The 25,556-nt window shown below is 39.1% G+C and overlaps 1 protein-coding gene across 1 annotated transcript in view; it reads left to right on the top strand.

The window, feature by feature from the left end:
• The window catches only part of LOC123804026 (gamma-aminobutyric acid receptor subunit beta-1), a 103,057-nt gene extending 78,050 nt beyond the window's left edge, over positions 1-25,007 (top strand). Inside the window, exons 2-5 of the mRNA XM_045815921.2 lie at positions 296-433; positions 540-692; positions 4,375-4,619; positions 22,282-25,007. Of these exons, the coding sequence (XP_045671877.2) occupies positions 296-433; positions 540-692; positions 4,375-4,619; positions 22,282-22,629 (884 nt within the window). The 3' untranslated portion in view covers positions 22,630-25,007. The remainder of the gene's footprint in view (positions 1-295; positions 434-539; positions 693-4,374; positions 4,620-22,281) is intronic.
• The last annotated feature ends 549 nt before the right edge of the window (positions 25,008-25,556 follow it).

The following is a 25,556-nucleotide window of genomic DNA, read 5'->3' as shown; positions in this document are numbered from 1 at the left end:
AAGCGGTCGTTAGTAGATGCAAAGAAAGTAGATATGGAACAATGATAACAGATAACACTGAGTGATCACAGAGTTAATGTCCACTAAAGCCAGATGCATCCACCTCATCACTGCGACCACAACCAACCCGTCAGGAATAGTGCTCATCTTGAGACCTATACGCCATCCTGATGTAAAGTGTTGTCATCTTATCACCACTGGCTGAGAATTTCCTCTCCAGCTCCCAGACTGTCTTCAAAATGAATTTCTAGACCAAGGGAACTCTGTTTAACTATGCTGTATTTCTTGGTTTCAGATGGCTATACCACTGATGACATTGAGTTTTACTGGAATGGAGGAGAGGGAGCAGTAACTGGAGTTAATAAAATTGAGCTTCCTCAGTTTTCAATTGTCGACTACAAGATGGTATCCAAGAAAGTGGAGTTCACAACTGGTGAGGATATTTCCCCCAAAATGAACGAGGGGCACTGTGAAATAAAGAAGACGATTCCTACCAAATGGAGATCTGATTTTCTTTTCTTTTTTCTTTTTTAACTCAGGGGCATATCCACGACTGTCACTAAGTTTTCGGCTAAAGAGAAACATTGGTTACTTCATTTTGCAAACCTACATGCCTTCCACACTGATTACAATTCTGTCCTGGGTGTCTTTTTGGATCAACTATGATGCATCTGCAGCCAGAGTTGCACTAGGTAATGCATTCCCAGCACTGCAGAGAACTGGTAGGACTTAGCTTCAACCAACCAACCAATGTGAGAAATTACAGGCACGGGCTTCTCTCAGAGCAAGTCAAAGAATGAGATTACTGTAACAGTCCTTGATAGTAAAGCATCTAAGTGTAAGCATTTTCAGGATGAATGCTTCACAATGCAGTATCTTTTTAGCATTTTACCAAAAAAAAATATTGGAATATATTCAATACTAATTACATAAGTGCTTCTTAGAGTCTACTTTTAAATTCTCATTACACTAATTTTTACTAACTTTGTGATGATTTCCTCTTTGGTCCCTGCTTTTTACAGTGAAGAATATTTACAATTCATTATTCTCAAGTGGATTTGGAAAAGCTAAACCTTGTGACTATTAACAAGCTATGTCAATTGTTGGGCCATACTATCTTTCAAACACTATTTTTGAAGTTAAGTCGTCTGGATCTAAGTTTCTCTTAAATGTAGCTCATCACACTTGAATAAGGCACAGACATTCATCAACTATATTAATGATCTGTGATCAGGATGGAATAAAAATGGTTTCCTTCCTTAAGGAACAAAATTCAAAATTAATCTTGCCATGGTTGAGTAATTGCTGCAAGCTGAAAGGCTGTATTTGAGATTTTAAAGCATTCCTTCGAAAGTTAGAATACAAAAGATGTATTTGATGAATCTGAGCATGTGTGGGTCTGCCTCATTATTTGATTCTAGAGCCCTTACAGTTATCACTTTCTGGGGCTTATTCTCGTACGTGGGTGCTCGTGCGCCCCCACACACACACTCACACACACACCAAATACATAACAGCATCATTTCCAGCTAAGCCGAAATACACATCACTTCTTTTGAGAAGTGGTTAGATGCTGAACTGGGTTAGATGGTCAGCATATCCTTTCACACCTAGACTAATTGTCCTCTCGATAGCTTATTTCTAATGGCTCACAAAGTCAAGTTCTGGCAGCCCCTTCTCAACCTTTGAACATTCCAAGATGAAGGAAAACCAACAAATATTTATCACATCATGTGTCTGAATCTGCACATATTATTTGACTATGAGCATGAGTACGGGTATACTAGGGGTAAGGACAAAACAGGGGATGATGTCCCCAACAAGAATAATAACTATCAAGGTCATGAATTGTGGTTCTCTTTATACATCTATCCTCAAAGCTAATGATATTTTGATTAGAGATGTCAGCACACAAAAATGCTGACTCAATCTTGTCTTTGAAATGTAAAATAGGTGCTTTTTTAAAACTTAACTAAGTAGAAAAGGCATTTATTTACTAACTTTTTTTGCTTAAAAATTTAAACCAAGGAGTAGAAACCCAAGTGCGATTAGTAGATTTGTAAATGAACCGTCTATTTCTACTAAGAACGTTAGCTAGAATTATATTAGGCAAAATTTAAAATTTTATTGAAAGAAATACGTAAGACCATTCATGATGGCATTTCATAAGAGTGCAGCACATTTGAATTCATCACTGATCTGAGCCATTTGAACTTTCTACATGGTAATCCTGACTTCCTATTTTGTCTGTTCTCCTAAAAGTTAAATAGTCAAATCAGGGAATTTATCTAGAATAATCTGAAGGGCAAATGAGCGCTAGACTCTTTTTTTCCCCTTTCCATTTTCTACCTCCCATTCTCTTTGCCAGCTGTCCTTTGTCTTTAACATTCCTTTTAACATTTCCTGTCTTTATTTAAAACCTTAATTTCAGGTTTTATCTTCTCCTCTCTTTGCTTTTATGTTAAATGCCTTTTTTTTTTAACACCTCCTTGCTTTTTTGCCCCTAGCTGGGTGATCTACAGCAAAATAACTAATCTCAGAGTTTGTTTATTCAGCTATACCTTCCCTATCGTACCTAGCAAGCAGTTATGACAGACATTTAAGATAATGCATAACTGTGTTTAAAAGTGTAATATGCTATATAAATGTGTAATATTAGTATTGCCCCATGAATTATCTACATTAGGTTCCAACTTCCTTTTCACTTCTTGTTTTTCTCAATTACATTTCATCATCACGACGTCATCAACACCAAATATTCATTATGCAACCACGCAAACATTATATGGTGAAGAAAGCTGTTTTTAACAAAGTAGACAAAACAAAATATCCTTTTGAAAGTTTACAGTCTTAACCTTCTTCACAAAACCAAGTTGACTTTTTCAGGAAGTCTTTTCTTGATTCCAGGGGACTCTGGAATCAAGAAGTAGAGGTAATATTTGAAAAACTGGAGCAACAAGATTATATCTAAAAATGACATCAATCAAGTGCTTGATGCAAATCATGAACTTTCTTATGTATTTCTTCTTTTAGAATTGTCTCACTGTGAATGATACATTATCAGTGTAATAATGTGTAATACTGACCTTGTGGCCTGGGTGTATTCTAGATATATGGAATGAAGCAGGCCTCTTCAAACTGGTCACCAGCTTCCAGTTTGGTAGTGGCTGTTGTGGGCATTAGTTTTACAAAAACAGATTTAGTAAGAAAATGAGAGAGATACTGAGAGAAGAGAGAAGATGTGTGTAACAGAACAAGGGACATTTTGGCAGGAGACAGTAAGCATATCAATGGGATTTTGATATGACTTTCCATTTACTTTTCTTTTTCCTATGTGTATTATTTTTTTCACATTTTAAGAATGATTTATTGAGGTGAAATTCACATAATATGAAATTAGCCATTTTTAAGTGAACACTTGGCAGCATTTAGTACATGTACAATGTTGTGCAACCACCATTTCTGTCTAGGTCCAAAACATACAAACTGAGGGTTTTAGAGGGATGGGGGTGGGGGATGGGCTAGCCTGGTGATGGGTATTAAGGAGGGCATGTATTGCTTGGAACACTGGGTGTTATGCGCAAACAATGAATCATGGAGCACTACATCAAAAACTAATGATGTACTGTAGCAGTTCAATCAAGTCTCAAAGGATTTAAAAACAAACAACAACAACAAAAAACCATTTCCATCCTTCCAAAGTAAAATTCCTTACCCATTCAGCACTTTCTCCCCATTCTCCTCTCCCCTCATAACCTGTCAACCACTAAACTGTATTCTATCTCTATTGATTTATCTATTTTGGATATTCCATACAGATGGAACCACACAATATATGACCTTTTTGTTTCTGGTTTCTTTAGCATAATGGTTTGCAGGTTCATTCATGTAAGCATTATCTGTACTTCATTCCTTTTTATGGTTGAATAATAACTTTTATGCGTTTAAGGACATTATCAAGAAAATGAAAAGTTAACCTACAGAATGGGAGAAAATTTTTGCAAATTTTTTATACAATAGGGTCTAGTGTCCAATATATGTAAAGAACTCTTTAAGACTCAACAACAAAAAGATAAACATCCCAGTTAAAATTTGGGCAAGGAGTTGAATAGACATTTCTCCTATGTGCATTATTTTTCAAAAAATGTTTTCCAACCCTCCATTAATGGTACATCCTATTTTATGATTTGTTCATTGACTGTATGGGGAGCCTGCAGCTTTGTCTTTCAAAATGTTTACTCTTTTTGCCCATTGGTTTATGGCATTACTGCCATCATTCTGGGGCACCAATAAGGAAATTGCATCTGTCTTCTTAGTCTTTAAAGGGCAGCTTAATGAGTGCATTCAGCTAAGCTGTGTCTTTCTGTCTCATAGGAATCACCACCGTGCTGACAATGACAACCATCAGCACTCACCTCAGGGAGACCTTGCCAAAGATCCCTTATGTCAAAGCGATTGATATTTACTTGATGGGTTGCTTTGTGTTTGTGTTCCTGGCTCTGCTGGAATATGCCTTTGTAAATTACATCTTCTTTGGAAAAGGCCCTCAGAAAAAGGGAGCAAGCAAGCAAGACCAGAGCGCCAATGAAAAGAACAAACTGGAGATGAATAAAGTTCAGGTAATGTATTAAATATTCCTAACAGTATTCTTCCAAAATTTATCAGCAGCATGGTGCTCAAGGCTCCCATAACAGGAAAAAAAGGTAATTAATTTATCTTTAATACAGCTCAAATAGCCCTCTCTTTTACGTATTTGAAAACTGAGGATTGAAGAAGTTAGGTTGAAGTTAACATAGATTAATAACGTACCTGGGCCTAAAACTCAAACCTGAGTTCATTATCCTTTATTCTAAACTATACAGTTGTAAAACTCTATGCAGAAGAATAATGCCAGATTTGCTTGATAAATAAATGAGAGAACTAAAGTGAATTGGTTCTGTCCTAAGTGGAAATAAAGAAATCTGGCCCAGTGGTTACAACCACAGACTGGAATTAAACTGCTTGAGTTTGATTCCCAGCTCTGCTACTTACTGACTTTATAGCGTCAGGCAAATCAACCTATGTGAGTCCTCATGTTACATCTGTTCTCAGGTCATCATCCATAAAATGGAGATTATTATAGTAGACCTACCTCACAGAGTTGTTATAAGGACTAGATGGGTGTTTTTAAAGCCTAATATTTGTAACAATACCTGGAACATAGTGAGTGTTCATTATCACTATAGTTAGCTAGTTCTTATCATTATATGTAAGACAATTTCACTATTTTTCTTTTGCTTTTCATTGGTAGGTCTTATGACCTGTGCTTTTGCTGAGTGGAATTAATTAAAATTAATGCCTTTTTTAATTCTTTGAGAACATCTCGTTAACCTCTACTTCTATGCCATGTTTCACTGAAATTAAATTAAAATTATGTACACTGAAATACTGTATCCACTATAAATTGTTTTCAAGATGGCACATAGGATGACAGCTCAAATATTCACTCGTTTAGCCACAGCTCTGAGCATTGGGAATACTTCTCTGAAGGACACAAAGTTCCTGGCTCTCATACAGTTTATATTCTACTGTGGGAAGACAGGCAATAAACATATAAACACATATTAAGAGGATAATTTCAGGTTGTAGTAAGTGCTATGAAAAAAGTAAAACAGAGCGATGGGAAGCAAATGATTTGGATCAGATTCAAAGGAACAAGGAAAAAAGAGCAGGTAATCAGGGAGACCCCTCTGAGATATTACCACTTGTTCTGAGACCCAAGTGACAAGCAGCAGTAACCATGCCATGCCCATTCGAGGCAGAGGAAATGATAAGTGACAGAGACTCTGAGGAATGAATTGCTTGATGTGGCAAAGTACCAAGAGAAGACTAGTGTAGCAAGAGCATAGCAAGTGAGGGGGAAAATGTAGTATGAGAGGTAATTGGAGAATCAGGCAGAAGCCAAACTATAAATCTTCAAGATGTATCTTCATGCTCTTTAGTGGGATACCAAAACTGGACAAACACTGTCAGGTAACTAGAAAATTATAGACAAAATACCAAACAGATTCAGCCAAATGGTCTAAATCCAAAGTAACTCATTCAAATAAATTCTTACTCTTATGTGAAATATTATGCTGGATTCTATGAGAGAAGGAGGAAGCATGATACTTGCCCTCAAGAATCTTCAGATCTTTCTGAGAAAGAAAATTATATTCATAGGAGGCGATTAGATTATGAAATGAAACAGGACAGCACCTACCTTGAGGAGTATATCTGAAACGAAAAGGCTTCCCATTGTCTGATTGTAACCATACCAGCTTTAGAAGTATGTTTAGCAGAAGTATTTAAGGCTACTTCATTTCTGTTCCCACTCCTATCTCAGTTGCCTTCTAAACCAGAGCTGGTCCTCTGCATGGCTTAGAATGTGTGTTACTTGATATAGCATGGAGGAAAGGCCTACATAAATAAAGTAGCACAGGTTCACTGGCAGGAAAATCCAAAGCTATGAACTGGATGGGCACTTAAAGATAAGTAGAGTTTGGAAAGGTAACAAGGAGACTCGGCTAGGAAAGCAGTGTTCTCTAGAAAGGAAATTAAATGGAAAGCTCAAACTGAAATCACTTCATTCAGATCATTTAAAAAGATCATAAAACAAACTTTAACCAAACTCTTTGGCTGTTGCCTTGATTCCACCCAGGATAGCAAAGAACTTTTCTAAGGTGCTATGGGACAAATAAAGGCAAAAGGAAAGCGTTGTATGTCATAGCATATCTAGATGTATGATATATATTGCTCTGAAGAGGACTTAGTGACCTGAAAATAAATAAGTAAAATGTGTCTGTCTAACTGATCTTTATTTCCTAAGCAGGCTGTTTTGAGTAACATTGGGCTCAAACATAGTAAGATTTCACTGGATCTCAAATCAGGATCTTTTAGTCCAGGAAAATTGACATTTTAAATTTTAATCCCACTAGAAAGTGTAGAAAAATCCATCATTGTCAGGAGATGAAACACTTAAAGAAGATAAAAATGTGTTTTTATCCATGGAAAGCTAGGTTAAAAACTCCACAAATGCTTTTCACAGAAACACAAATGGACAAAATTATGCCAAAATTAATAAACAAGTCATGTTAAGATATGAAAAAATAGTTTATATCGGACTAACCCTCCTGTGGATTAAAAATTATAAACCCTGAGCAAAAATGTATTAAAATCTGCTTGAAGACATAAGAGAGTAACTGAAAACAAGCAAAAACTAAAAGAGAACCCTCAAAGGAAAGGAATGACACTGTGTGAAATCTCTATTTATATATCTTTGCGCTGAGGTCTCTCCCCAATCTGGGGGATGTGGGACAGCAGAACTTCAGCAAAAAACAAAACAAAACAAAAACTACAGTTTTATTGGTCCGATGAGTCAGAACATGGAGTCTGATACTTCCAGAGTTCCTAGAAATCTTAGAAAGAAGTGAGCCACAAGAGAAACTCCGAATCTGAATATAAACTTCCCACAAATCCATGGTTGATCCCTGAACTACAAATGTACAAAATGTTAAGAAGTCTGGAAAGGAAAAATAGCTGAAAGGCTGAAAAAGAACAAAAATAAGGGATTCTCCTTGAGTTAAGGAAACACTAAAATAGACTCACCCTAACTACACATAAAACCAAGTCACTACACATTCTAGGTGACCTATTAGTAATTTAACTGCCTGTTAAAACAAAACCCAACATTTGTTAGGGAAAATAACAGAATCTAGAGTCTATACAGTGTATCATTAACATAGTTAATATATAATAAAAAATTACTAGGCATGAGAAAAAACAGGAAGGCATGCTCAAGAGAAAAAGTTTAGTCATAGAAACAGAACTGCAAAAGTCTCAATGTTGGCTTAAAAGATAAGGACCACAATTAATAATAATCACTACAATTAATATATTTAGAAATTCATAGGAAATAGCCAAAAACTGCAAACAACTGAAATATCCTATAATAGGCAATTGGTTAAACAAACTGTAGTATATTCATAATATGGAACACTAGCCCAATAAAAAGTAATGAACTATTGATACATACAACAACTTGAATGGATCTCAAGGCCATTATGCTGAGTGAGAAAAAAAAAGTCCATCATTAAAGATTACACACTGTATGATTCTATTTATATAATATGCCTCAAAAGAACAGGTTAGTGGTTGCCAGGAGTTAATGATGGAGGGGAGGGATTGAGTGTGATTAATTAGAAAGGGGTAGCACAAGGCAGATCTTTGCAGTGGTGGAATAGTTCTGTATCTTGCAGTGGTAGTTATGTGAATCTTCACATGTAATAGAATTACATAGAACTAGACATACTCTATGCCAATGTCAGTTTCCTCGGTAATATTGTACAATAGTTAAATAAGATGTAGTCAATGGGAGAAACTGGGTGAAGGGTACATGGCACTTCTCTGTGCTATCTTCACAACTTTCTAGGAATCTACAATAATTTCAAAATAAAAACTTTAAAGTCCATAGAATGAGCTTAATATAATATATGAAGAGATGAGGAGTTTCAGGAAAAGATTTGAAACATGGAAAAGAACCAGTGGAAATCATAGATTGAAAATGCATTAGATGGATTAGCATCAGATTTTATACAACAGAAGAAAGGATTAAGAAACAAGAAGAACAGGATACCTGAGTGGCTCAGTCCATTAAGTGTCCGATTCTTGATTTTGGCTCAGGTCATGATCTCAGGGTCGTGAGAGCAAGCCCCATGAAGGGCTCTGCACTGAGCATGGAACTCTTAAGATTCTCTCTTCCTCTTCCCCTCCCCCACCACGTGCACACATTCTCCCTCTCTAAAAAAAAGAAAAAAATGAAGAAGAAGAAGAAAATATTAGATTCGTGAAATTAAAGGTAATACTGGCCATCTCTCAGTTTTTCCATTGCACTAGTTCTTGTCATAAATGCTACTACCTCAAGGATGCCTTAACTGACGCCCCCCGCCAGGTTTGGTTTATATTTTGTACCATTGTTATTTGTCCTCACCACATCCTGTGCTTTTCCACCATAGGATTTACCACAACAATGAATATGTGTTTACTTAATTATTTTTTTAATGTCTATTTCTTTATTAAACTGCAAGTTTCCCAAGGATTGGCATCAAAGTCCTTGTATATTATGTTTATTGTTCTTTACTCAGTGGCTAGAACAGAGAAAAAAACAAATAAATATTTGTTGGGTGAATAAATTCTAGAGAACCTTTCTCCATTCAGGATGAGTTCTTAGATACCACCCAAGTTACTGAATGTTACATCATAATATTTTATAAAACCCTTACATAGTCGTAATAAGTAAGAAAAAGACTATCTGTAGTCCACTTTAGCTTCTGCTCCAAACTTTCGTACTATTTCTATCACTTTGATTTTTAATATTTTGAAGGCATGATTTATATCAATCCCCACTTTTCTTTCTGAATCACAGTGTCCTGTAACAGCAGATAGATATAATCTTCAATAACAAAGCAAGTGTATTACTTCATCTGTTCAGTGTATTATCTCCAGCATAATAATAATGCCACCTCCAAGATAATAATGCCACCTGTGTGGTATTTAAGAATGATACCCCTTGGTTAAATTTTAAAAAATAGAAAATAATATTAAATTTTTCCTTTCATATAATGGTTGGATGATCCTCCCCTTTCCTTTTAGATACTTGTAAACAGTTGGATTCAAATGATGTATGTGCTGTGGTCCCAGACAATTTTCATTTGAGGGACCCTAATATTTGCCTTGGTGCCATAGAGCACAGCATGGCATCGTTCATTTATTACACATTACTTTTGATAGCCGTGGCTGGGCAGTCATGTCAAGGGTTATTTGTACTGAAGCTTCAGAAGTGCTTGCTTTGTCTTGATTTATATTTCCACCGGCTGCACTGAAGCATCTTTTTATAGGAGTACAGATGCTGAATCCAGACATTAGGAGAGTTTCAACCTCCAAGGTGATAAAGACTATAGATTCATGAACCCCTCAGGCATCATTTGAAACTAGAGGTGGTATTTAGAGTTTTGAAAGATAGGTTTCACAGTATAAGTAGGCTGTAAGTAAGCCACTTCTGAGCCACTTTTACACTAACCTGGAATATACATGGTTGTGTCGGTTGGCCACATGCCTGCCCATTTGCAAATAGATCCACCTAAAGTGGAACGGTTGCACGGGCGGTCTGTAATCAGATACTGATTCAAAATCATTTGAAGTCATGGGGGACATCTGGATCTGCCAAAAATTCACACCAAATGTGCGGGTGTAACCCCAACAGTTAAGAAATAGAATTTCCCTTCGGAATCAGATATTGATACTGTGATCTGGCCTCTTTTCTCTCATTCCTATTCTCTGGGGAGTGTCATCTAGTTTCAGAAACTTTTAGACATCTGCACTGTCAGACAACTTTCTAAATGGTAATCAACCCTGTACTGTGATTAATTCCAGGATACATAATGCATGTGAAAACAGGCATCCTAAAGGTCAATAGCTCTTTCCTTAAAATTAGCCTGAAACGGATGGATACCTACATTAGCCTTTGAGCCTGGGACCTACCCCACATTGCTCACCTTGTCCTCAGGCCAACTAGGACACTTCTCTCAGCCTTTGATGAAATTTTAACATTTCTGACTTAGCATCTTGGATTTTGGAGACATTCAGGCAGGACATTTGATTTCTGGGCTGATTTCTCATGACAGCCTGTGTTAACAGTTCATGAGCTTCTTTAGCCCTCAAATTCATGCTTTGTTCTCCTCAGTTCATGCTTTGTTCTCCACTCTTGGCTTAATGTAGTTAATCTCTAGATGCTTCAACAGTCTAATTTTGCCTTCCAGGAATCTCCAAATCAGTCTCCCTTCCTCCCTCCTTCTCCCTCTTTTTTTCTCTCTCTCTCTCATTTTCTCTCTTGCATCTAGTGTCCATTTTCTTCTATACCCAAACAGCTAGGATTCTTTTGTAAATGAGAAAGAAATTTAATTTACTTAACAGGCTTAAGAAAAAGGGGGGGTAGCGATGGGTATTAAGGAGGGCACGTATTGCAAGGAGCACTGGGTGTTATACACAATGAATCATGGAATACTACATCGAAAACTAAAGAAGTACTGTATGGTGACTAACGTAACATAATTAAAAAATAGTAATAATAAAAGAAAATAAAGAAAAAGGTCAGGGGGTTTGGACACACACAAATGGAAGGTCTATGAATGGTTCTAATTTCACATGTGGCTATATCCAGATATTTAAACAATGTCATCAGAAAGCATCTCTCTTCATCTCTTAACTCTGCTTTCCTTTATATTGGCTTTACTTTCAGTAGAGCCTTCCCGCATGGTGGTTCCTAAACACCAAAGTTCTTACGTTCAAAGCTCTACAACCCTAACCCAAAAGTACTGTCTTATACCCAGGAGTTACAACAACAATAGAAAAGTCTTAGGATTGAATCTTTTGGATCAATTTAAGTCATATTCTCATGCAGAAATCAATCTCTCTGGGGGCGCCTGGGTGGTGCAGTCGTTGGGCGTCTGCCTTCGGCTCAGGGCGTGATCCCAGCGTTCTGGGATAGAGCCCCACATCAGGCTCCTCTGCTAAAAGCCTGCTTCTTCCTCTCCCACTCCCCCTGCTTGTGTTCCCTCTCTTGCTGGCTGTCTCTCTCTGTTAAATAAATAAATAAATAAATAAATAAATAAATAAATAAATAAGAAATCAATCTCTCTGATCAGGAAGATGGAAAACACTAGATGCTCAGGTCTGGGTCACATGACTACCCCTAGAGCCTCAAAGATGCAATTAGGCCTACCTCAACCACATGCACCAAGCAGTATCAGGTAATGTTTTGAGAAGAGGGTGGTATGGAATCAGACAGGTCAAACCAATAGGCATCCACCATAATCCACCTTCAATTCTGCCAGAAGGAAAATATCCATACTCCTTAATGCGGGATCCAGCACCCACTGTGATCTCATTCTGCTTTCCTCTTCTGCTTCATTCCTTCTCCTTCTCGCCTTCACCAACATACTCTTTGTTCCAGAAGTACAACTCATGGTTTTCCCAGACTGCCATGTTTTCACTCTTCAGTAACTTTGGCTTGTTCCCTAGAATTCATCTCTTGACTGACGTCTTCCCCACTCATCAGGCTAAGTTGATGCTCCTCCTGTAGCTTTCCACTGCACACTATGCCTACTTTTTTTTTTAGTTTGAAAAATATTTAATATTTAACTTTAACAAATATTTAATGAGAGCACAGTATGGGAATACCCTCTATGCACTGGGTATAGTCAGCAGTGAATAAAATAAAACCTTTCATTTCGATGAGAGAGAAAGACAATGAACGTCATACACACAAATACATCACACACAAACAATGAACAGGACACCCACAAACACACATACAATGCCAGATAATAGTAAATGCTATAAAGAAAAGTAGAATAGGCCTTGAATGCAGACTCTGTGTCTTCCACTTTTGGTATTCCAATGCCTGTCATAGAGCCTGGCACAATTCAGGCACTTAAATGACTTAAAATAATAAGTGAACTAATGAATTAATTACAAAACCAAACAGGATACTCTTAAAATTCATGTGTAATTGGAAACTTTTTTCCTATTATATTCCTAGTGTTACAAAAACAAAATTTTTAAGCCTTTCCTAAAGTGAGAACTGTTTGATACCTTTCAAAATTTAAAAATATATACAATAAATATTTTCTAATGAAGGACGTCTATTTTGATTAGGGATAGTCCGTGGTAATAATAGGTGTGTATTATTAATAGATTGCTTTCAACCTACGTTGATACTTGGTTTTTGTTTTTTTTTAGAGAGAGAGAGGGAGGTGGGGGAGAGGCAGAGGGAGGGAGAGAATCGTCAGCAGGCTCCGTACCCAGCACAGAACATGACACAATGCAGAGCTACACAGGACTCAATCCCACGACCTTGAGATCATGACTTGAGCCAAAATCAAGATTCGGACTTTCAACCAACTGAGCCACCCTGGCGCCCCAATACTTTTCTCAGCAATTCCTTCTCCTGAAATCCCTGTATTAGAATCTAAAGTGATTGATAACTCCACTCTGCCTTTACTTCATAATATTCTCCAGTTGGGAGGAATAAAGTATAGAAGTGCTTTTTTGATTACTTTAGGAAACCATGGCTAATACATTAAGAAAATCATACCTAATGTGATACGGTAACAAAGACTTATCCACATAAGTGTAGTATTCCACGAACTCCAAGACATTCACAGGTACATTGCCTTCACACATTTTAAATATCTCCTTTCAACTATGTGAAAAGTAATGAATATTCTGACCAAAATCCTTCTTCTATTTATCTGAAGAGCAAAACATTACTGAAGAGATTTGGGATGAATATTTTAAGGGGATGCACTGAAGATGAATCCAGAAAATGGCCTTTGTTTGCATCATTCAGAGTTCAGTGAATTTGCTGATTATAATGCATTTTATATTTGATTGTAGAAAGCACTCATCTCAAATATTGGAACTCCCTAAGCCCATGTATAAAATGCTCCTATGTATAAAGTACTTTGTTTTCTTGTTTCTATCGTTCTCTCCTCAAAGCTCAATAAATTCCCACTCACATCAACTTAAGGAGTTACTCCCCAACCTTCATGAGACGCATCTCTCAGCCTTAAACAGTGCATATTTGTAATTCAGTCTTGCTGTTTGAAATCAGTTAACTGCTTTGTGGATTTTTAGGTACACCAAAATCAGCTAGGACCCTTGGAATGCAGACTGGGAAGACCTTAATTTAGGATGAAATGAGCTCAAACCTTTATTTCTAACAAGCTTCCCAATAGATTCAGATGTACAATAACATCTGAGAACCATGAACCTAGAGATTCTAGCCACTTACGTGTCCTTGGCCATTGAAAGTTCAGACAGACGACTCCAGGTCTGAGTTTCAGAGTTCCTCATTCTATTGACACTTACTCAGCTCCTCCTTCGCAGTCTCAGCCTCTTTTCCGGAACCCCGGGGGGGGGGGGGGGGGTATGTATACATTGATGAACAACAAGAGTAACAAAAGAGCAGCTGCCCTCCTGGAGCTTACATCTCAGTTGAATAACAAATGTGTAAATAAATACATGCTATAATGGCACATGATGATCATATGGTGAAGAAAATGCCGCGGAGCTAGGCAGGTAACCACTGAGCAATATCGTTCCAGGAGAGAGGAACAGCAGGTGAAAATGCCCTGAGGACGTAGGAGCATCAGGGGGCCGCCAAGGAAAGACCAGTGTGGGTGGAGCAGAGAGCTCCAGGGGCAGAGTGGTCGGAGTGAGGGCAGAGGTCCCTGCAGGACTTCAAATCACGGAGTGCTTCGTGGATTTGGATGAGAAATCTGGATTTTATTCTTTGTCTTGGGAAGTAGCTAGATTTAAACAGAGGAGACATGGTCTGGTTTACATTTTTTAAGTATTACTCCAGCTGCTGTGTAGAGAAAAGACCACAGGGCTTCCTTCCTGGAAAGAAGTAGATCAATTATTCAGTAAGACATGATGATGGGGAGAAGTGGTCAGAATCAGGATGTGTTCAAAAGTAAAGCCGTTTGGATCCGCTCATACACTGAATGGGAGAAAGGCAAAGAAAGGGATCCAAGAGAAATTGTCTACCTAGTAATGTTCTGGAAATTTGCACCTCGTTTCATTTATCGTTTTTTCCTTCTCTAATTCCTAAATAATAGAGAGTGGATTTATTTAGATTTATGTAGGTTTGTGCTTAATCTTCTATAGCTTCTTGAAAGGACATTAAAGTTTCTGCTTCCACCACTAGTTGTCAGGACATGGCAAAGAGACACACACATCATCTCCGGCAAAGCCTCCCATTCTCCCCCCATCACCAAACCAAAAGGTTTCAAGAATTTAAGACGAAGGGATTGGCATTTGGCAGCCCTGGTGGGAGCTAATGACTGACAGCAACAGCATGAACGTGGTACATTCTATGAGCAGGAAGGGCAGATGTGAGGTGTGGCTCCGTGGCTCTCTGCTCCCTTCAGGTGAAGGCAGCCATTCGCACCAAACAACCTCAATTAAATAGACTGTGGGCTTCTGAAAGGCAGCTCTTTCTGTGGCGAACATCGCTTTCCTTGGCTTCCTGTGCTCTACTTCAGAACCCCTCAGTAAATGTGAACCTAATTGAATTGGCCAGCAAGAAGGAAATAATTCTCTGTTTGTAAAGTAGATTGAGCCCAGAGGTATTTCTCAACAGGGCTTTAAAGCTGCCACTGAAAACAAGATTATATTTTATTCCAATTACACTGAAATGAGTTCTGCTATATTTACATATGGAAAATATCCAGAACAGTTCAATTCAGTGAGTGGCAACATTTTTCACAGCCTAAGGCACCATTTGGGGATGTTGGGGACGGAGAGAAGGAGAGAGTGAGTAAGGTGGAAGGGGTGGGAGAAAAGCTAGCCCCAAGCTAGCAAATGAATTTGTACATTTGCTCAGGGTTCTGTTGAGCGAAGAAATAGAGCCATCACATCAATGTTTTAGTCATTTGAAAACCACCCTCGTGACCTTTGCCATACCGTTTGTGTCCGTCAGAGTTCTCCAGAGAAACAGAACCAATAGGAACAGAATCAATATACCTAAAAAAGAGATTTATTTTAAGGACTTGGCTCTTACAATTGTGTGTGAGATCTGCAGGGCAGGCTAGAAGTTCAGGCAGAATTTCTGGCATGATCTTGAGGCAGAATTTCTTCTTCTCCAGGAAACTAAAGCATTTGCTCTTAATACTTTTCAGCGATAGGATGAAGCCCACCCACATCATCAAATAGATTCTCCTTTATTTATAGTAACTGATTGGAAATGTCACACCTGCAAATTACCTTCACAACAACATCTAGACTAGTGCTAGACTAAACAGCCAGGTGAGTAGCCTAGCCAAGTTGATACCCACAATTTAGCCCCTTGCCCTTTTACCAGCTGTACTATCATTCATTCATTCTTTCATTCATGCAGTAGATATTTATTGAATGCTCCCATGCCAAGCACTTTTCTCAGCTGTGAGAAAACAATAGTGAATTAGACAAAGTCCCTGCCTCCAAGAGCAACATTCTAGTGGGACACTCAGGGGGAGGAGCAAGTTGGGTAAGAAGAGTTCTGCTCTAACTATTCTCAGATTAAGAAGCCTTTAAACATCCATGCAGAGCTATTGTATAGGCTGTTCAGTAGTAAGGTCGGGAGAAAATAAGGAAATATGCATTACTTAAAATTTTTCACTCATCATAATGAAATCTGAGCATGAATGTAATGTTAAGAAAAACATGCACAAAATCACCAAGTTAGTGTGCTGGCTATATTTTCCTAATACACTAAAAGCAATATATACAGCTACTTTGTTTTCTTCATAATGCTGATTTTTTTAAAAAAACTAATTCTAGAAGGAAGGAAGGTATTGCCCGTTTTTCTCCATAAGAATATAAGTGCCAAGAGTTCAAGAACCTCGTGTGTTCTGTCCACCATCTTCCCAGAACTGCTGTGTCCTCAGATCTTAAATCCAAGATATTGTGGGTGGTAAGCACTGCACTGCAGGAAGGAAGGAGAGGGTTCACCAGCTGGGAGCTGGATTGTTCCTCCCCACCGCCGGTCCTGACACAGTGAAACCCCAGGCTTTCTTTTATATGTGAACCCCTCCAATATTTGCTTGTGGTCAGCAGGCTTCAAGGAGACCTTCAGAGGGAGGAGGAGAGAAAGGTTTTGCAGGCAGAAAGCGGATCTCATGTTCACAAATGAGCAAATTTCAGAAAGTCTGTGGGAAAAAGAATTAGTAACCCGAGTTTGAAAGAGGTCACAGTATTTATCCAGGAAAATCTTTAGAATGAATTGGAGGTGGAGGGAGTCCCAGGGTTTGTTCAGGAGAGTGTAAAAGTAAAGGGCTTTATTACATGAGATCTTTGAATTTCTTAAATGTGAGACGTAGTGTCCTATTACTAATGGAGGGGCTGATTTCTTCATCAGTGTCTGGAACGGTGCCTGACACATAGTAAGCATGCAGTAAACATTTACTGAAAAAATGAGTGATGAATGAACAATTTAACATTTTAAATGTTTATCCGTGGTATACCTAAAAATTACCTCTTACTTATAGCGCATAAAATGCACCTTCCCAGTAAGGAGGGAGGTGAGGACGAACAATTAGTGAGCCGTTGGGGCTGCAGATCTGCTCCCTGGTATCAGTCAGCTCAAGCTTACATTGTGATCCTCTATCTGAGGGGGAAGAGAGAGGGTTTGTCAACCCTCCTGAAGTCTTAATAACAATTATATTCATTCTCTCTAAATTTAGGTTTAATCATGCTCTAAACTTAAAAAAAAACCAGTGATGTTGGTTTGAGGAATATATAGTTAATGTAATGTGATAATTCACCCCCCCCCATTTAAACAGATTTATGTCCCCAGTCACGGGAACCATGCACAAGTACAGGACTCACCACCAGCAGGTTCAACAGGCACATCCCTAACTGCGTTGCACCTTCTTTGTAAGCAGCTGGGAAGGAGAAAAATACCCAGAAGACATGGAGCCAAGTATGCCTGTGTCCTTCTCCCACATATGCCCAGTAGGGAGCAGTGGGAGAGGAGAAAGGGAAAAGAAGCTGGAAGTATTGATCCTTTAGTTTCTGTCTTGGGGACTAGAGTGGAAAGTTCCTTCCTTTATGGCGACAGGAGGAGTGGGGCAGTGATTATCCAAATGAACAGTTATTTCAACATTAGCAATGCTTTAGAAAATCTATTTGTCTTCCCTAGAAATCAAGTGTGTTGACATTTTCATTTGCCTCACCCCCTCCCGCCTCAAGGTTGCGAAATCTTTGATGTCTGGATCAGGCCCAGGTGTTGATCCCTTATGGACGAGGCAGCATTTAACCACTGCCGATGTTGAGGTGATCTACCACCTGGCTCCTCGCTGCTTCTGAGGGTGTGAGGAAACAATGACCACTTTCCCCATGGATATTATTTTTAGAAAGCTGTGCCCACTGTGGGTATAAGGACATCTTGGGTGTTTTCATATGGTTGAGGTGAAAGGAAAGACACTCTTCTCCAAAGGGCAGGGGTTCGGGTAGAGCCAACCAGAAGCTTGCTGGCATCAACAGTGGCATTGCTGCCCCGCGTTCACTTGATGAGGCAGCAAAAAGCTTAGAAGGTGGGGAGTGAAGACTCATGCTTCAGAAGAAATACACAAGCACACTGTCTCACACACACGCACACACACGTACATGCACGATCTGTAGCACTAGTTTTTAGAAGTTCTAGACTGTGTGTAGGAGAGAGACTGAAGATGGGTCATAACACAGGACACGTCTTAAGTTTCCCTGATAAAGAACACGGTAATGTTGATTCAACTACACAGTAATGCAGTCAGCTTTCAAGAGTACTTGTAGAACCAGATTATTTTATATGTCAAACCACATAGAGCTATGATGTCTAGCTCAATGACAAAATATTTTGAGGGATTTGCACGAACTAATAAACATCATGCAATTTATTGGTGCATTTGAGTCTGTACCAAAGTCAACCAAAATATCTTAATAAAATGTACCTTTGCGTGACTTCCGTGTAATGAGGCGCATCTGTATGCTTCACTGGCTGATTCTAAATTCTAGTAACTTGTTTACTTAGGGAGATTTCGTAATAATGTAACTTAATGATGCACACAGTACAGCTCAAGTGATTCAATTTTACAAGGCTTTTTGTTTTTTGTTTTTGTTTTTAGTGTGCTGTGTCCTCTGCCTAGAATATTATTCATAATACTGTCAAAAGTCAGAAACAAACCCTTGAGATTACCTAGTGAAAACCTTTTATTTATAGCTGAAGAAATAGATTTAATAACAAAACCATGATGAGAATACAGTTCCCCTTTTTTTTAATTTTATTTATTAATTTGAGAGAGTGAGAGTGTAAGAGAGCATGAGCAGGGTAGGGGGCAGAAGCATGCTCCCCTCTGAGCAGGGAGCCCAATGTGGGACTCGATCCCAGGACTCCAGGATCACAACCTGAGCCGAAGGCAGACGCTTAACCCACTGAGCCACCCAGGCACCCCAAGAACAAAGTTTTCTGCTCTCAATCCTTTGTTCTTTTACCCATCCTTTAAGGCCTAGGACAAGCTTCACCTCCTTCATGAAGACTTCCTTGACCCCCAGACTTTTAGGAACCCCTAATCGTAGTCTATGCTGTACCATTTAGCGTTTGACTGAAAACTCTTCTCACTCCCCAAATTATATCTTACTCCTGTATCTCTAAGGAGATTATTATCTCAAGGACAAAATCCATGTTTTGTGATACCCTTGACTGAAACACCACAGTGCCTAGCGGAATTATGTGCACCATGATTATCTTCTAAGGGACTTGTTCCTTTTCTAATGAATTCAGCACTTTGCTCCTTGTCACTTCAATGCTACCATCCTTTTTCACAATGTAAACTTTCATATGCATGACTTTCCATCCATACGCGCACGTGTGGGCGCACACACACACACACACACACACAGACACACATGCCGGACACCTAGCACTGTGCCTGGCACATAGTACTCAATATCGCTTGCAGAGAGAGAGAGAGGGAGAGAGAAAGAGAGAGAGAGGAAGTTGGTTTTGAAGTTACTATAATCAGGGAAGGTACACAGGTACACACAAAAAGTAGGATTTCAACGGAGCCTTTAAAGAAAATATATTGATTAACATGCAAACAGGAGGGAAAGTTGTATTTAAGGCAAAGAAAATCCTGTATTTTATTCCCAAATGGAGCACTTTTTCTTTGTTTAATCGCAGGCCATTTACTTAAGCTCTCTGAATCTCTATTTCCCTACCTGCTGAGCTAGGATAATATTATATATTTCATAGTGTTGTTATAAGAAATAACTGAGATAAATTATGCAGTAGGATTCAATAAATAGTAGTTATTAACAACAAAAATTAATATTAACTCCCTGAATAAAGAAGCCAGTAGAAGTGCCGTGAAGGCATAATAGGTAGCTCAATTAGGCTGGAGCCACATGCTTTACTGAGGGAAATGACAGATGGCAGTGGAGGGACGCACCAGATTTAGTCACCATCTCTCACCGACTACCTCTAAGCTTAAAGCTAGCAAATGCATCATTAAATTCACTGCGGGATGTGGTGAAGGCCAAGGACTATGAAGCAGTCCTTTCTCAGTAAAAAGCACGTAAGTTTTGAATCAGACAAGACACGGGTTGTAATCTCAGATCCAGCAGTGGAGTAAACTTGAGGCATTTGGCTGTAGCAGGTGACATACAAGGACTATATACAAGCAGCTACCATGATGCTAGGCACACGGTGGACGCTCAAATCTTCGTTCTCTCATCTGTGATGTACCAGCATCAATTCCCACCGCTCTCTCTACCTTTCTTTTTTTGTCTTTGCCTCCTCCTATGCTTTACTCTGTCTTTTTTGGTCACCCGTTTCTTTTGTCTGCTTACCTATACCTTTGGCATTCAGAAGTATTTACTGAGATTCACTTGAAAGCATTTATAGAGCACTTACTGTAACTCGGGCACTGTGCTAATAACACGAGATTCAAACACCGCTACCTGTGCTGCCGTGGAAGTACTTCAGACTCATTTGTATGAACGAGCTTATCTTCTGAGGGTAAATTAGTTCGCAGAGTGCATCAGCGTGAAGTTAAACAAAGCCACATTATAGGCCAAATGTGCTCCCATTTTCTGTAGTTCCTCAAATGTGTGTGGGCATAGCATAAACAAAACCGAGAAAATCTGGGATAGGTACCACTGGCATGGCAGGAAGCAATAATGAATAATGGTAGAGACACTAAAGTCAAAGTATAGCCAGGCATATCCTTTTGACCCCTGAATCCTACTTTTGCAATTTCACCTGAGGAAATAATTATGGAGATGTACAAAGATTTAGCTAAAGGATGTCCCTTGCAGGCTTGTTTATATAACACTGAAAAAGTAAAACAAGCCTTAACATCTAATGCTAGATGAACCCAATTATGCTTTATCCATATAAACTGTTAATAAATGATACCACAGAGGAATAATTATTAACATGGAAATAGGACCAGGTACACTATTCCCTGACCAAAGCTGATTGCAAAGCAAAATATCCCAGGTGAGCCTGTGCTTGTAAGTATACACAAATAGAAAAAAGGAGGGCTAACAGGATATTAAAAATAATGAACTCTAAAGGTGAAATTATAAATTTCTACTTATTTTTTGTTTCCTGTTTATTTCTAAGTTTACTTACTTTCATGTGCCACTTTTGTAACAAGAAAAAGTGCCATAGTTATAAATGATATATATAAGTATACATACATATAAATGACATATGGATGAATAGATAGAGGGTAGATTAGATAGAAGGTTAGCTAGATGGTAGATTAGACAGACGATAAATAGATGCGTGATAAATAAATAAATGGTAGATAACTAGATGGTAGATTAGATAGTAGACTGCCTACTGGCAGACAGATAGATGCAGGATTAGACAGAAGAGATATAGATGGAAGAGTAGTCAAATAGGTGATGGATTAAATAGGTAGATAGTAGATTAGATAGATGATGAATTAGGTAGAGACAGACAGATATAGACAGACGATGGGAGAGAAAGAGGGAGAGAGAGACGAACAGACCTAGATGGGTGATGGATAGATAGATAGATAGATAGATAGATAGATAGATAGATAGATGATAGATAGATAGATGATAGATAGATAGATGATAGATAGATAGATGATAGATAGATAGATAGATAGATAGATAGATAGATGATAGATAGATGATAGATGATAGATAGATAGATAGATAGATAGATAGATGATAGATAGATGATAGATGATAGATAGATAGATAGATAGATGATAGATGATTGATAGATAGATAGATGATAGATGATAGATAGATAGATAGATAGATAGATAGATAGATAGATAGATGATAGATAGATGATAGATGATAGATAGATGATAGATAGATAGATAGATGATAGATAGATAGATGATAGATGATAGATAGATGATAGATAGATAGATGATAGATAGATAGATGATAGATAGATAGATGATAGATAGATAGATGATAGATAGATAGATGATAGATAGATAGTAGATTAGGTCAATAATGATGAGAGATACACAGATGACAGCTAATCTTCAAGTCCAGGAGGCACGCAGAGCAGCCCGTGCAGCCGGCGGGACAGTCTTTCGGGAGCCCCGTGCCGGGTCATCCGTTACAGGCTAATGAAAACATGCAGCGTCCCGACAGTTGTGCCTGAGCGGGTCCCTTTCTCGTCAGGTCGACGCCCACGGCAACATTCTGCTCAGCACCCTGGAAATCCGGAACGAGACGAGCGGCTCGGAAGTGCTGACGGGCGTGAGCGAGCCCAAGGCCACCAGCATGTACTCGTACGACAGCGCCAGCATCCAGTACCGCAAGCCGCTGAGCAGCCGCGAGGGCTACGGGCGCGCGCTGGACCGGCACGGCGCGCACAGCAAGGGCCGCATCCGCCGGCGCGCCTCGCAGCTCAAGGTCAAGATCCCCGACTTGACTGACGTCAATTCCATAGACAAGTGGTCCCGAATGTTCTTCCCCATCACCTTTTCTCTTTTTAACGTCGTTTATTGGCTTTACTATGTACACTAAGGTCTGTCCTAATGGTTCCTAAACGACTACTCTCCTCTCCTCTTGATTCTTAACCCCACAGCCGCCCCCCCAGCAGCTGCGATGCTGCTGGGTTTTTTGAGGTAAGAGATTCAGCCATCCAATTGGTTTTAGGTCTTGCATATCAATTTTATTACGGCACCATGTTTACTTCCAAAAACAACACACACACATGCACACACAAACACACACAAAAAACTTTTTTTCCAGTCTACTGTGGTCCAGGTTATCAGCTCTCTCAGAGCTCTATTAATTGCCATGTTTACAAACACACACGGGCGCACACACACACACACAAAGAGAGAAGTTAGATAAATCTTTAGCAGTCCTTCCTACTTGCCCTGGATTTTATCGATTTATTTTCTAAATGAGAATGAAGGAGGACCTAGGTCTGCGCGCACTGCTTCCTGGTAAACTGTAACAATCTCATGCTGCCAAAAAACAACACAATTTCCAGGATCTCAGAAGAAAAAACAAAGCCATTGACAAGTTACAGATTTCCAGGAAGAGGGGGAGATAAAAGGAACCTAGATGAGGAAGGAAGACTCCCATCCACCCTCAAGTCCCCAAAACCCCCTTGTAGAAGGGGTCCCAGCTCCATGGGAGAGGAGGGAGGGATTGACAAGGGCTGATGGAGGTTGTGCAAAACAAATCTGCCATCTTCACTTCACCATTAAACTGGATATTCTGGAAAAACAAACCAAAAAAAAAATGCTTCTTTCTCAGACTTGTAAGCAGATTTAAAATAAGCACTAGAATCCATCATGGTGGCCATTGAGACATTTTTCTCTTGTCGAGAATAAGGAGTCTGGGGCCATGGTGATTTCTTTAACTATTCAAACGAGCAGCCCTGAACTCATTTTATTGCCTCTGTGCCCTGAAGCCATGTCTGCACACATCCCCAGTCCCTGCTCCAGAGAGAGTGAGGAAAGAGAATGGAGGAGGAGGGCTTCGATAATGGGATGGTGAGCACTTTTTGCTTGAAAAAAAAATTTGCCCTTTCCATGAGAAAGGGAAGTCTTATGTGCTGTGAAAAGGGTGCCTGGGCAGTTACGTATACTGCCAAATCTTAAATCAAATAGTATATATTTCTTAGCCTTCCAGAGAGTAGCACCTAATGGTGACAGGCCTTGTTGGACAGGCCTCAGCGAGCACCTTAGGGCTCTGCTCTCTGAGCTCTGCATTCCAAAGTATGAAATGAATGCTTCAGGAAATGCACATACACCCTCTTTGCTGTCATTCTCCTCTGAGGCCAGATTTCTATTTGAAAGAAAAACTTCAAAGTAGGAAAACCACAGATAACAACAACAATGACAACATCACTGGGCCTTCAAACACGCATACCAGCCCCTAAAGCATAAACTCGTCTGCACTCATGAATCATTGTCATTACTGCTCTGCCTTATCTCTGCTCATGATTACTGTGGTCACGAGTCACCTGAGGGGCATCCCTCAGTAACCCAACACACACTTCTAAGCCTGTCCCATCAGCTACAGTTGAGGTTTCTCCCATTTTATGTCATTAAAGCCTCAGTATTTTTTTTTTCAGCCTTAGTAGCTAAGAACTCTGTATGTTTATTTGCATGGCTGAGTGAAACCCTAAAACGACCAACCAGTGATGGAGGAAATTTGTTCAGAATCTGATCCCTGGATGTCAAATAAGAGTTGAGGGAATAATAAGGATGATTGCATCATTTGATGATCTGGCTTTCTCCCTAAGGCTATGATGAGGGTCCCTGTTGACAACAGCATCCGCTGCTAGAAACTTAATTGGAAAGATAAGGCCAAATTCCTGCTGATGACCCCAAGGGGACAGAGCTTTGAGATGCTCTTTTTAGAAGGCAAGAAGAAAAGAGAACTCCAGAATAAATGAATGACTATGGCTATAGATAATATACATTAGTAAGAATATAAAAACTGTGTTTTATGGGGAAAATTATCTCAATGATTTCATAAGAAATTAGTAGGATATGGGGACGAAATTCTCATTTAGGTTTTCAGTTTACATAATCACAGTTCCCTGTGGGGATGAAGGGATCCATTTTGTAACTGACTAGTTAGTTCTTGGAAGGGAAAAATGCTTTGCCATCATGAAATGCCCAAATAGAATGGAATGTGAACATACCAGTGATTGTGAGGTTAATATTTCCAATGACCATCCAGGAACCATTGTGTATTTAAACACAGGAAGGGAGACTGTTGGCTGTTGCTTAACAGGAATGAATCATTCTGGTGTCAAAGCTCTTTAAAAAGCTTTTAAGGATGAAATGCTAAATGAGAAAGGAAGTATCTATAATCTATGTTCCTTAACACAACAATTTTTCTTTATTCATCTGTTTAGATCGTTCTCCTTGGAAAAGATTGAGGTAATTTATATTTGTTAATTATTTTTTTATCTTGCCTTAAAAGTCTATGGAATTTGATGTCTGTAGTTTAAAGGTAAAGTATCTCTGAGAAAAAGAGAACATTCTGAATTATTGTATCTTAACCTTTGTAAAATGAAAAATTAGTAAGCCTGAATCTGCCATCAGGCACAAAATGGTTTCACCTTTGTCCTCCTGGGCTGTAGAAGGGTCACAGCCACAGGATGGTGCGAATCCTATTAAATAGCTTTGATTTTAGAGGCAATGGTAGCCTGAAAAATGGAGAAGGTGACATATTTCTGGTTCATGACCTCTGTCCCCCCTTCCTTCTTCTGGACACTTCCCAGCCAAATCCCCTCCACCGGCCCCCACCTACACTGTCTCCAGGCTTAACAGTATATGGAAAAAATTCCTTCCTTCTCTGCCTCTCTCCCTTGTCTTGGTCTAAATGATGTACATAAAAGTTGTTAAGACATTCCTAAGTGCCCTCCAACTGGTCCCCATTCCTGAAAGATTCAGATCAGGACATTATCGAGGGGTTACTCT

This window comes from Ursus americanus, chromosome 8 (assembly GCF_024610735.1).
Source record: "Ursus americanus isolate L20-20 chromosome 8, mUrsAme1.1.p, whole genome shotgun sequence".
Lineage (NCBI taxonomy): Eukaryota > Metazoa > Chordata > Mammalia > Carnivora > Ursidae > Ursus > Ursus americanus.
The sequence above is the reverse complement of the archived record's forward strand: the minus strand, read 5'-3'. Positions and strand labels throughout refer to the sequence as shown.